Source organism: Danio aesculapii, chromosome 7, assembly GCF_903798145.1.
Source record: "Danio aesculapii chromosome 7, fDanAes4.1, whole genome shotgun sequence".
NCBI lineage: Eukaryota > Metazoa > Chordata > Actinopteri > Cypriniformes > Danionidae > Danio > Danio aesculapii.
The window spans coordinates 47736127-47749084 of NC_079441.1; the positions used below are offsets into that span (position 1 = coordinate 47736127).

General features: G+C 35.0%; 1 protein-coding gene across 3 annotated transcripts in view; it reads right to left on the reverse strand.

Annotated features, from left to right (window-relative positions):
* Positions 1 to 10279, reverse strand: part of traf6 (TNF receptor-associated factor 6) — a 21284-nt gene extending 11005 nt beyond the window's left edge. Inside the window, exons 1-4 of one of the 3 annotated variants that reach the window (XM_056462024.1) lie at positions 10204 to 10262; positions 10010 to 10089; positions 4190 to 4488; positions 2337 to 2487 (exon numbers count right to left, since the gene is read on the reverse strand). In XM_056462024.1, coding sequence (XP_056317999.1) covers positions 2337 to 2487; positions 4190 to 4488 — 450 coding nt within the window. In that variant the 5' untranslated portion in view covers positions 10010 to 10089; positions 10204 to 10262. Of the gene's footprint in view, positions 1 to 2336; positions 2488 to 4189; positions 4489 to 7923; positions 8098 to 10009; positions 10090 to 10203 lie in introns of those variants that run through there. The other 2 variants (XM_056462022.1, XM_056462021.1) reach the window with 2 other exon arrangements.
* Between the last annotated feature and the right edge of the window lie 2679 nt (positions 10280 to 12958).

Genomic DNA, 12958 nt, shown 5'->3' on the forward strand with positions numbered 1-12958 from the left:
CCAATCTTATTCATAGCATGGACCAGATTCACTGATTCGATCCAAGATCAACGACATCTCAAGGTTTTTTTTTTCTTCACTTTCGCCAATTAGTTAAGTTTTTTTCCCTCTCCGCTGTCGTCTCTAGCTTGCATGGTTTGGCTGCGCATCATTGGATTTGCTCTTCAGTGTTTGGACTCTCAGTAGTTATCTTTAAACCACACTGAACTGAGCTAAACTGAACTGAACTTAAACACTACAAACTGAACTACACTGTTTCAATTTACTATGACCTTTTATGTGAAGCTGCTTTGACACAGTCTACATTGTCAAAGCGCTATACAAATAAAGGTGAGATGAAAATTGAATTGAATTGGACCGGTATTTGTGTTGAGCAAACTGAGCAACAGCAAAATAATACAGCTCACCATAACATTCAATGTGAGCACTGAGTTTGTATCCCTGCAACAATATGAGAAACTTTCGATGGATGTTTGTTTTCCACTCATGCTGCATTAGCTGAATCCTAGTGCCTGTGTTTATTTAACATTCATTCATTTTCCCTCAGCTTAATCCCTATATTCACCAGGAGTTACCACAGCGGAATGAACCGCCAACTTATTCAGCATATGTTTTACACAGCGAATGCCCTTCCAACTGCAACCCAGTACTGGGAAACACCCATACACACCCATTCACACACATAAACTACAGCCAATATAGTTTATTCAATTCACCTATAGGGCATGTCTTTGGACTGTGGGAAACCGGACTACCTGGAGGAAACCCACACCAACATGGGACAAACATGCAAACTGCACACAGAAATGCCAAATGGTCCAGCCGGGGCTCGAACCAGTGACCTTCTTGCTGTGAGGCGATCATGCTAACCCCTAAGCCACCATGTCGCTTCGTTCAGAAAACAATGTTTGGAATATTAAAGATCTGACATGGCATGGCACAGTGTGAGATGTGCACAAATATGGATACTGGCTCTTAAAGAAGAAACGCAGTGGGATTGCATATGGAGTAACTTTGCATTCTTGCGACCAGGTAGCAGCTCTTTCACAACCCAGGAGTTGGGGTTCCCTGTTGCAAACGACCTTTTTTAATGACTATCTTTGTGAAGTTACTTAATAACATAAATAAATGTTAAGATGTTAATAAAGTTCCATGAAGAGTACAAACTCCTCTAGCAATAATTTAAAAAAAAGTCGGCTGCATTTACACTGCATGGTTCAGGTGACCCAATTCCAATTTTTTTCTCCCATGTGGCACAGATCGGATATGGCTGTACGTGTAAGTGGGAACAAATCCCATGGATTCCGATTTACTCAAATCAGATTCAGGCCTTGTTCATAAGTGGAAATGTATCCGATATGAATCAAATCTGAGTCCTCGTGTCTGCGGTGTCACAGATAGATCAGATTTTCTCCTGTCAATGTGAGTCGCGCATCATAACATTTTTTTTTTTTTTAAATGACATCAACTCTGACGCTTTCATTTCAGAACAGAGTCCCAAACCTTAAATCTCATACACAAGGACAAAAAAAAAGCGTTTATTTTGTCATGTAGCACAAGTATTTACTCATGTTAACGAGAGGGAGAGAGAGCTAGATCGCAACATCTGCCACGTAACTAATATAAAACAGTTGCATACATCATGTGCAAAAGTCATGCCATGAACATCACATTAAGATGCCTACTGGTTTAAAAAGGCCTTGATTAAAAGACGGCCAAATGAGAACTTTTCTGTCAAAAACTATAGTAAAATAACTTGTCAAAAAGGATTAAAATAAATAAATGAAACCCTGCAAACAGATTGAAAAAAACGTGCTCTTATTATAAGCTGTCAGTCAACGCCCGCTCTTTTTTTAAAAGAGCCTTTGCGTTGTGCTGTGTAAATGCAGACAATCGGATAGGAGTCACTTTTAAAAGATGATCTAAGCTGGTCAACAAAAAAATTCAGATGCAGTCACAAAATCGGAATAGACCATCAAGATCTGCAGTGTAAATGCAACTGTAAAGTATAAATGTATTAATCAGCTGGATGTTTCACAGAATCCAATTTTAATGTTAGCTGTTGTTCAATCTGAGAAAACATTATTATTATTGACCTGTATTGCTAATTGTATTGTTTATCATGTCTTTTTTTTCCCCTAACAGACTTTGAGTTCGTAAAGTTCTTTGACCTTAGGGCAATTCTTGCAAAAATACTTCAAAAGTTTCAAGTATTTTCTCAGATGTTTTCTTCACTCACTTATTTTTATGGGTTTTGTGGTGTGACTTATGTTGCAAGCACAAATGTTGAAAACATCATTTAACACACATTCAACATGACACAACAGCAAATTTACCTCTAGCTGGCGCAACTCCATTTTTTCACAGCATCCAAAGTTAGAACATTTGACGGTGAGTGAGAGGATCTCTCGCTTGGCAAAGTTATCAGGGAAGAGCTGTTCCTCAAGCAGCACCTCGTTGTCAACTGGACATTTCTGCCCTGTGTCCCTGTCAGAGAAATAAGACATTTTAAACATGTAAATCCTGACAAATGAAGTCTTTATGACTTAATGATTTAAGGTGTTATTGAAAAAAATGCTTTGATTGAAATCGGGCTTTTATGGCTCAATTGTATGATATATTGAATATAAAGGTCATATCTGAAGATTGAAAAAGCCTTTGTAAGATGATATTTTAAAGCTTAGTTTTATAATCAAAGCTTGTTTTAATAATGTGTGTGCAGGTTGGGAGCAAATATAATGCAAAGCAAGAGAACATAGGTTGAGTGATATGTGTAAACATAAATCAAACACCTGATTTTGTAAACTCTTCTAGTAGGAGTTCATCATGTTCACTTTATAAAAATCAGTAAAGATGAATTAAACTAAAATATTTTTAAGTGAAGTTTATTTATAAACTAATTTCCAGACGATCACGTGCTTTTGATTGTTCTCAGCTGGTCCCACATCAGCTCACGATTGATTCTCCAATCAGACGATTCCTGACTCACTATAAAGTTTTCTTATCTCAGTATCTTCGTCTTGAAGAACCCCCCTACACATCCCTACTCCCCCTCCTTTCCAAATTGGCAACACGACGGCCCAGTCATTAGCACTGTTGCCTCACAGCAAAAAAGTCTCCAGTTAAAGTCCCTTCTAAACCAGTTGGCATTTCTGTGCGGAGTTTGCTCGTTCTCCCTGTGCACGCATGGGTTTTCTCTCACAGTCCAAAAAACACACAACCTTAGTAAATTGAACATACCAAATAGATACCAATGACTGCAAAAAATATGGATAACAAGACAGCGCCTTTTCCCATTGGACGCTTTGAAGGCACAACGCCTCGTGACGGGTACAAACTGTCGCAAAACACTGCTGAAATTGGAGCCTGGGCATGCCAAGAAGGACTGCCTGATGGAGCCACAGGCGAAGCCGCGGAATCAAGCCTCCAACCAAACGCTTGTACATCAAATCAACCACGCCCCCCGAACTTTTAACTTGACTGCCGGTGTCTGCACTATAACAAAGACTCGCTAATATAAGCACTTACATTTAAAAACGTATAAATAAAAAAGAGTATAAATGAAAGATGTTTAAAATTTGTTTCTGGCCAACTGAATCGTGCCTGCGCCCAGTTGGAAGAGGTATGCCAAAGCACAGTTCGTTTGGGCTTTGGCAAGGTACACTTGTAGTGTAAGTGCAAAGCGTGCCAGAGCGCGAAACTGAAGATGCAACGTCACTTTAAAGGGACTGTTTCATATGGATTCATTAATCATTCTTACTTTTTAATGAACACAAACTGTCATAGTTTATTAAAGATGCAAACCCCTCGTTGCTCATCAGCGGTCACCTTCAGCAAACGTCCTAATACATGCAGCACAAGGACTTCTATAATAATTTAGGAGCGTCAAAAGTTGTGGATCTGTTCGGCAAAATATTTGACTGCGTGTCACTGCATCCCAATGACTAAGTTGATATAACTAAAGCAATCTCCACTGTGCTGAGCGAGAGTGCTTCTCTTCCTGTTAAATTGAACTGTCGCATCATCGATGACTGAAGTGTGCTCAGGTTGGGAAGGCAAAATGTAGTGTGAGTGCAGGCCATCGGGGAAGAGAGGACGGGGGACAACTGCGCCTAGTGCCAGTACGCCCTTAGAGAGATCTTCATCATGTTGCTCATTTAAAAAACTCTGTGCATCAAATATTACACACCTGATGGATTTCCTGATGCATGAGTCGCAGAATCGATGTCCACAGGGGGTCTGTACTGCCGAGCGGAGACCCATCAGACAGATAGGGCACTCATACTTGCTCTCTAGTGGAGGGTCAAACTCTTCATCATAGCCTTGCTGGTCTGGAGCTATACTAGACGAAACACTGATGGTGGAGTGGTTTTCTGTCGGGCTGAGAAACGACTCCCTCTCCTTCTCCATAGCTGCGGCACAACTAGAGTGTCCGCTGTCACAACAGACATCATCGAAGCTGGACTTGTCCACGTCGTTGCAAGCCATCTGTAATGATATTAAGATTACTTATGAGTGCAATTAGTTGACCATAAACTTGTAGCTATGCATATGGCATACCTGAAGTGTAGAAACTGACCACAAGGTTTTATGATACCAACACAAGTAATTCAAAAATGACTTAAAAAGATTGAAAATATGAAAACTAACTGACTGACTCACTATTTACTCTCCTTCGAGTGGTCCCAAACCTAAATGAGTCTCTTTATTCTGTTGAACACTAAAAAGATGCTTTAAAAAACTGAAAGCCTAGAACCATCTAATTCAATAATATGAAAAACAAATACAGTAGAAGTGAGTGGTTACTGGATTTCAGTTTTCATTAAAATATCTTCTTTTGTGTTCAACAGAAGACAATCAGTTTTGTAATAAGCAGGGATTGCCAGTACTTACGATACATATATTTCAAGTACAAAACTGTATTTTGTAATTAGTATTTGAAAGTGTTGATGAAAATGGGTTTATATTTTGTATCAAAATACTTAAGTGTCTTGTATTTTAAAATACTCTAAAATAATAAAAGTCTACATGATGACATCATAAAATTGCAGCCTTTGATTGGTGCTTTCTCAGTTTTTTGCCTAGGCTTGAGATCAGAACAGAAAATTGACTAATATTAAAGACGTTGATCAATGCTTGAAGTATGGATGGAATCTATGCATCACATATAAAGAAAGTAACAGACAAATAGCAGGAGTTAATCCAGAAGCAGGTCAAAATCAGACAGGAAAATAAGACAAACGACAGTTCTACAGTGGCGATACCTACAGAAATAAATTGGCTGCTTCAAATGCCAGTAGCTGATCTGCAGGTGCTCTTATAGTTAATTACAAACTTTGACCTAGTTAATCAGTATGAGACAAAAATATATAATCATATTCCAGTCTACTGGTCAAAAACTCAGTTTTTTTTTGAGATATCATGTTTTATATTGTGTTTTGAAGAGAACAATTGCAAAAAAACATGATTTAGGGAAATGACTAAAACTGGAGATTTTTTGGCCCGTTTTCACTGAGTGGTACGGTACGGTTCGGTACGCTTTTATGGCCGTTTCCACTGTCAAAAGGCGTACCGAACCATACCACTTTTTTGGCACCCTTTCAAAAGGGTACCAAACACGAGAAAGGATACTAAAAGGCAGAGCTAGACGCGCAGCTGAACGCTATTGGTTTACAGAGATACGTCATTCGCTTACGCAACAAGTCAGAATGAAAACAAAAAAAACGCCATGTTTAAAATACACAGCGAGAGATTACAGCGGAATTATACATACATATAATAACGAGCCATGGTTGAACAATGGCTCAAACAAACCTTGTCGACGTCTTGATAAACAGCCACAAAGCCATGAAGTAGAGCAGAATCTACCCTGTGCCTTGTAGTTTTTTACGAGGCAATCTGAAGTGCAAGCGGTTCGCTTTCTTCCTTGCGCTCGCCGCACGTCTATATATGAAATAACAAACTTCTTGAGCTGATGATAATAACGTGCGCTTGATTATTGACGTGCTTTTTAAACCCGATCCTGTCAGACACTGACAAACGCGAGAGTGAAGCGTGAAGAAACAAAGGGGAAGCCGGAAAAAAGGAGCACATTATTCAGCAAACGCGAACAAAATGCCATGTATAACTAACTTATTATCTTCACCTTTTGGACTAATATGAACTCAGAATGATGGAATTACTGTCTAACAGAGGTTACATGTGCTGCTGAAGATTACAGACACAGATGAGAGGTTTTCACTGACTGTAGGCCATATTTTGTGTATTTGAACCTAAATACGGAGGAAATGTCTGCTGTGTGTAGTTCTTCTGTAGTTGGTAATATATCGGAGACTGAAAGGGGCTGTATGTGTTTATATATGTTCATTTATTTAGTTATTTAATATAATTACAGACGTTACAGGAGGCTGTTTCGCACTGTCATTGATCTGCAGTTATAATCAACTCATGTTCATGGAAGTTAGTAATAAACATTTCTACACAAGTATGTATATGTGTAAAGCATCTGTTTTGTGAGAAGTGCTTTTCATATGATATGTGAGTGACCTGTACAGCTTTATTGTAGACATTTCCTCCAGCGAAAATGACGTCGACTGAAACTTTGTCATACACCACGCCCACCAAAAGGGTACCCTTGGTAGTGGAAACGCAAGCCTGATAAAGGTGACCCGTACCGACCCGAACCGTACCAGTCAGTGGAAATGAGCCATTTGTAGTTTTCAAAAATTTTGATTTTACATTGAGTATCGAAGATTTCAATTGCAAAAATGTTCAAAAATAAAACTTTTAAGAGATTGTGGCAACTTCCACAATCAATCAATGATTTAAAGAGATCAAAATCTCAATTAATTGAACATTTTAACTCGATTACGATTAATAAACAATAATTTGATTTATTTAATTTATGCCCTCATAGTTTCAAATTCTAATGGACATTCAGATTTTTTCTTATAGGATTTTCACTTTGTCCTATAGGATTGCAAAATTCTTTTGGGCATTATGACTTAATTTATTAGAATTTCCACTTTGTCTTTAGGATCTGGTTCTGATTTTTAGAATTATTAGACTGTGATTAGATTGTGTTTTTTATGGAATTTCACTTTTTTCTATAGGATATTTCTGATTCTGTCAATTCATTATTTTTTAGATCACTATAGTATAGGATTTTTTTTTTTGTTTTCGAAGACCTGATTTTTTCTTAAAGTATAATGATTATAATATGAACATATAAAATTACAATATAATAAACATTTCAGTGAACATTATATATTACATTATAAATAAACATATTCATTTCAAATACTAATGAAACACTACATTTTGTTAATTTGTCTTTTATTTAATCAGCCTCTTCAGTTTTGCTAATAACAAAAATAAATAAGATAACAGTCTCTCTTTTTTAGTAGATAAGTAATTAACAGTTAATTTACAGTATTTTGCAGCAACACACATAATACGCTCTAGTTTAAACTATCGTTACGTGATGAATTATTGTTGATCTCACAAACAATGTAATATATATATATATATATATATATATATATATATATATATATATATATATATATATATATATATATATATATATATATATATATATATATATATTAAAAGTGTGCTTTTCATATTGTGTAAATCATATTGCCCTCACGCTAGCATTTAAGCTTTAAAATGTTAGATTAACCCATTATTAATGTTGTCACAACTTGTCAATGATGAGTGTATCAACAGTTTATCAATTTAACATGTTATTTAATTTCTCTTCACACGTCTCTGTGTTATTTGACTGAATTTTTTTTTTTTCTTCCTTATCTTGTGTGATCAGATCATTGGTTCTGCACTGACACGTTGTTAGTATTTGCTTGCTGAAAGAAAAAAAATTATATCTTCTTTTTAAACTTTGTGTTTGTGCAATTAACATACTCCTTTTTTTTCTTTGCAGTATTGGATGCCATTTAGTCCTGATTGCATTTTGACTCCAGTTCCAGTCCTGCACAGTTATACCTGCCGATCAAGGACCTGAAGCTACCAAGCAGATGTGTGGGCAGCTGTGAGCCAAACTCCAGGATGAGGACTGGACATCACTACTGTAAGTGATCAATCTAGCATGGCTTCCCCTCAACTGAGAACCAAGACTCAACTGGTGTGATATGTTAAGATCATCTAAGAAATAATTTTTCTCTGAATATTAATTTAATCTTTTTTTATAGAATTATCTATAGAGACCTGACTCTGGTGGACAAGAATTAAATTGATCCTTTCTGCTCCATAAAAAACAATCTATCTTACAGGAGTCAAGCTCAGTCAAAATACAATCATCATATTATTTACACTTTAGTTTTATCTGATGATTAAAGTTGACGTGCAAACTCGCTGTGTGCAGACACCTCTGCATGGAAGGCTGTTACGCCAGTCTCACAACACATGAGCAGTGCATATTTTTTTCTGCGTGCATGTTAACAACTGGGACTCTCAGGGAATTGCGCAGAAATGGTTTTCTGCATACATGCATCCGTTTGTTTTCTATTCAACTAGTTTGCATTCTCTCTCTCTCTCTCTCTCTCTGAAAAAAAAATTAAATCAAAGCCTAAATTTGTTTTAAGTGTTGGAATATCTAGAACTTTATCATCCTGGAACTCCTGTAAATATTTTATTTCCTAAGTTCCTCCCAAAAACTCTTTATTCTGGAAATCTTAAGGTACAAATGGTAGAGAAAATACACACATGAAAATCTTACTTTGTTTTGTTTAACTGAATATATTTTTTATGTTTTGTTGTTTTGTCTCACTTAGATGCTGATACAAAAAGCAGCTTGGCCGCAGCATCCAAAGTGGAAACTTGCAAGAGACAAGGTGATGGAAAGAGCAGAAGATCGGTGATTAGGCATAAATATATTGATGCCCCTGAGAGGACTGAAAAATAGTACATGTTGTCTTTATATCTTTAGATGGCTTTATTTATTACTGACTTGACTTTATGCTTTCAAAATATGTAATTATGCAGTTGAAGTAATAATGTGCTATTTTGCTACATAGTAGAAGTGAACTAGTTTTCTTTTGTGTTAAAGCCACAATTGCCCTGCATGTTCATAACCACACTTCTTTGTATGAGTGCTTTACTGGGACCGTATAGGCACATTTTGTGCCTGGACTCAACTTAGTATTAGTGGGACCTAACTATTTTGTTAATTACTATATACCCACAGAGCATGCTCATAGGGCATACTTCTGACCCAGATACTGTGCCCCAGTATACCTCTACTTTGCCCAGTGTGGCCATATACACTCCACTTTGTGTGGACTTGCTATGGGCCCACAGTGGACTTGTTTTGTGTGGGCCAGCCCCCACAGTGGACTTCTGTTTTGTTTGGGCCAGCCCACAGTTTGGTCTGGTGGCATAGTATATATTTTTGGTCTAGGCATGTTTGTTTGGAAATGTGTGCACTAATACTGTACACTCGGAAGTACATGAAGGTGAGCTTTAGCAAACTGCATAATACATTCAAAACTATTATAGAAGGCTAAGAGAGACAATTGAAAAGCATATCTTAATTAGGCCAATTGATGGAAGGTTTATGAAAAAAGTCATGCTCACTTGTTAAAGTATTTTGAAGTATTTTCAAAATACAGTATTTTATTTTGATACATTTGTGGCTGCTTTATTCTGTTATCTATTTTGATACATGTAAAACTGAGGTATGTTTGCCTATCCCTGGGAACAAGTAACGTTAGAGTGAGTAAATGATTAGATTTACCATTTTTTGGTGAATTATCCTTAAATACACATAGAAAGTGGCATGAAAATAGATATCAGGCTATAATTTCTGCTGTAATACAAAAGCTACGGGTCGATAAAGACCCAGAAATGCATTTAGTTTTAATTTGACGTTTCCTTGCGCGCACCCGCCTGGGAGGGGCTTATCGTGGAGGGTTGAGAATAGGTTACTTAAAAAACCCAAAATACACCGGGTAAACGTTATCTTAAAATGTATCCAAACATGTTAGCTTACCTCCAGTTTAAATCTAAAACTTCATTAAACTTTGAGGAGAACACAATTGAGGGTTACATCAGCAACTTTCCAGCTGTCGCCTATGGGACCACATAAATTAACTTGACATTGTTGTTACATTACAAAACCTTCTTAGTATAATATACGAATCGTTTATAGATATATATTATTCTGAATAGTTTTCATTTACTTACTTAGCTCGGTACGGCCTCGCCGTCTATACTGCTGCTTCCTGTAAGTTACTCTAAACATCACTTGCGCAACGTCACTGGGTCAAAGCGCCTCGTGACTGATCCCAGACCAGCTCTTTTACAATGGCAAGCCGTTTTAACATTTAATCTATAACCCGTACTAGTATCTATTTTCATTTTACTGGTGCTTATTTTTTACATAGGCTACTAGTATGTTTTTCTCTAAAAAGTGCTTTTTAAAAATAAAGTGCTTACTGTTCCAGCTTGGAAAGGTACATATTTTTATGTACTAGTAGTTAATCATTAAGTATTTATTAATTAGATAATTCCTAAATAATTGATTCTAGTACTTGTGTATTAGATACTAATACTTATTATTTAGGTAATAGTATTTATTCATTACTTATGTATTAGATAATATTACTTATTCGTTAGGTACTACTAATCATTATTATTTATTTAATAGGTACTAGTACTTATTTATTAGATATCTGTTTAATTGATAGTACTTATTAAATAGATACTGGTACCAATGTATTGGATACTAGTAACTATTAAATAGATAGTAGTTATTCATTATTAGTAGTATTTATTTATTTATTTATTAGACAGTAGTATCTTTTATAACTATTACTAATAACATTTCAAACAAGTACTAGTATTTAATAAATGTGTACAAGTATCTTTTAAATAAGCCGTAGTATCTATTTCATAAGAACTAGAATCTATTTAGTAAGTACTAGTATCTAATTAATAAGCACTATATCTACTAAATTTATTCTAGTATTCACTGAATAAATACTGGTATCTAATGAAGAAGTACTAGTATCTATTATTTAGGAACCAGTATCTAATTAATAAGTAACTAGTAATGATTAACTAGTAGTACATTAAAATATGTACTAGTCCCAGCTGGAAAATATACTAGTCAAAACTGAATAGTTGATACCTTAATGACAGGTCCCATAGAAATCAATAGAAAAAAGTTTTAATTTGTTACTAACAATAGAATAGTTATAACTATAATAGTTATTTACTATATATATATATATATATATATATATATATATATATATATATATATATATATATATATATATATATATATATATATATATATATAGTAGTAAAAGTATCTAAAAGTATCTAGTTAATAAGTATCTAATGAATATGCACTACACTAAAAAATTATGTCTGCAAAATTGTTGCAAACAATTTATATGTGTTGAATTTAAACAAGCAAATGAAATTCAGTAATGTTCAACTTAATTTGTTTGTTTAAAAATCAGCCCAAATAAATTGAAAATGAAAATAAATCACTTAACTTAAAAAAAAAATATGTGTAGTAAGTTGTACAAAAGTACAAAAAAGTACAAAAGTGTAGTACATAATAAGTATCTAAGAAGCACTGGTATCTAATGAGTAAGTTCTAGTATCGAATGAGTACTATTTCATAAAAAAGAACTAGTGTCTAAAGAGCAAGCACACGTGTATTTTTTAAAAGCCATACTATCTAAAGAATATGCTCTAGTCTCTAATGAACAAGTACTAGTAATTAATGGAAGAGATGCTAGTATCTGAAAATAAGCACTAGTAAAACAAAAATAGATACTGGTACGAGTTATAGATTAAATGTTAAACGGCTTGCCATACTCTTACAACTCTCGCGTGAACTGTATCGAGGTAATTAGCTGTCTGCTCTTCTCAGTTTGGTGCTTTATTAGATTTACTGGATCATAAGAAAAAAAGCGCGTTCACGCATAGGGGTTTTACATCTGAAAATGAATAGATGCATAAACCTTGTGTCGTCTGACATTTTCTTTTAAAATAAGCGTTTTCCTCCTGCCCCCTATGTTTGTTTAGTCACGTAAGGCAGTGAAAATAACCTACTCATTAGCATAAACATGAAACTACTAAACCGACACTCGAGTCGTGAGAAATCAAATTTTAGAAGAACATTTCAGACGGCACTGGATTTCACGTCTATTCACATTTAATAACACAAGATGGCACTGTTGCCTTTGATTTAACATGAACAGCACGGCAGATGATTTTTTTTATTTTTATTCATGAATGAAAATATACAGCCACAATCTGGAGATCAAGTTACATCTAATGCAGAGATAAAAAGGACTAACAAAACAAAGAAAGGGGTAAGTGAATTACAATTGTACAAAAAGTGTATGAAAATAAATACGATAAGAGCATTACAGGAAAGCTATCTAACTCTAATCAAAGTCAACAAACAAAATTTCTTCATATAGTAACAAAAATCGGAAAGATTTGAGCAGTGAGTCAACTTCAATCAGAAACGTTGAAAAGTAGGGATTGAAGCCATGCATTTTTGTTCATGTGTATAAAAAAATGTCCAAACAGGATAAAAAAGTTGAAGATAAATTCTTTAGATTCATGTGCAGATTCTGAGTTCTAACAAATAATTTCTTTTAAACATAAACGATTGTGCATAGGTAGGAGGGGTGTTTAAGTAATGATGCAAGTCAAACCAAAACTTCTGAACAAATTCACACATACAAAATATTTTAAAGTGGATTTCTTTACTTAGTAGGAAGAAGTATTTATTATACCCTCAATGATAAATTAATCCAATCCAGCTCTTTTTTGTGATGCTACCCTTACAAAAAGTACTGCAGTTTTAAAAAAAGAATACTGCAGTTTTAGTTAACTTCTGAAAAGTGAAGTTTTTTGGACATGAAAAAAACTGCATTACTCAAGCACAGTATATTGCAGTATTACATCA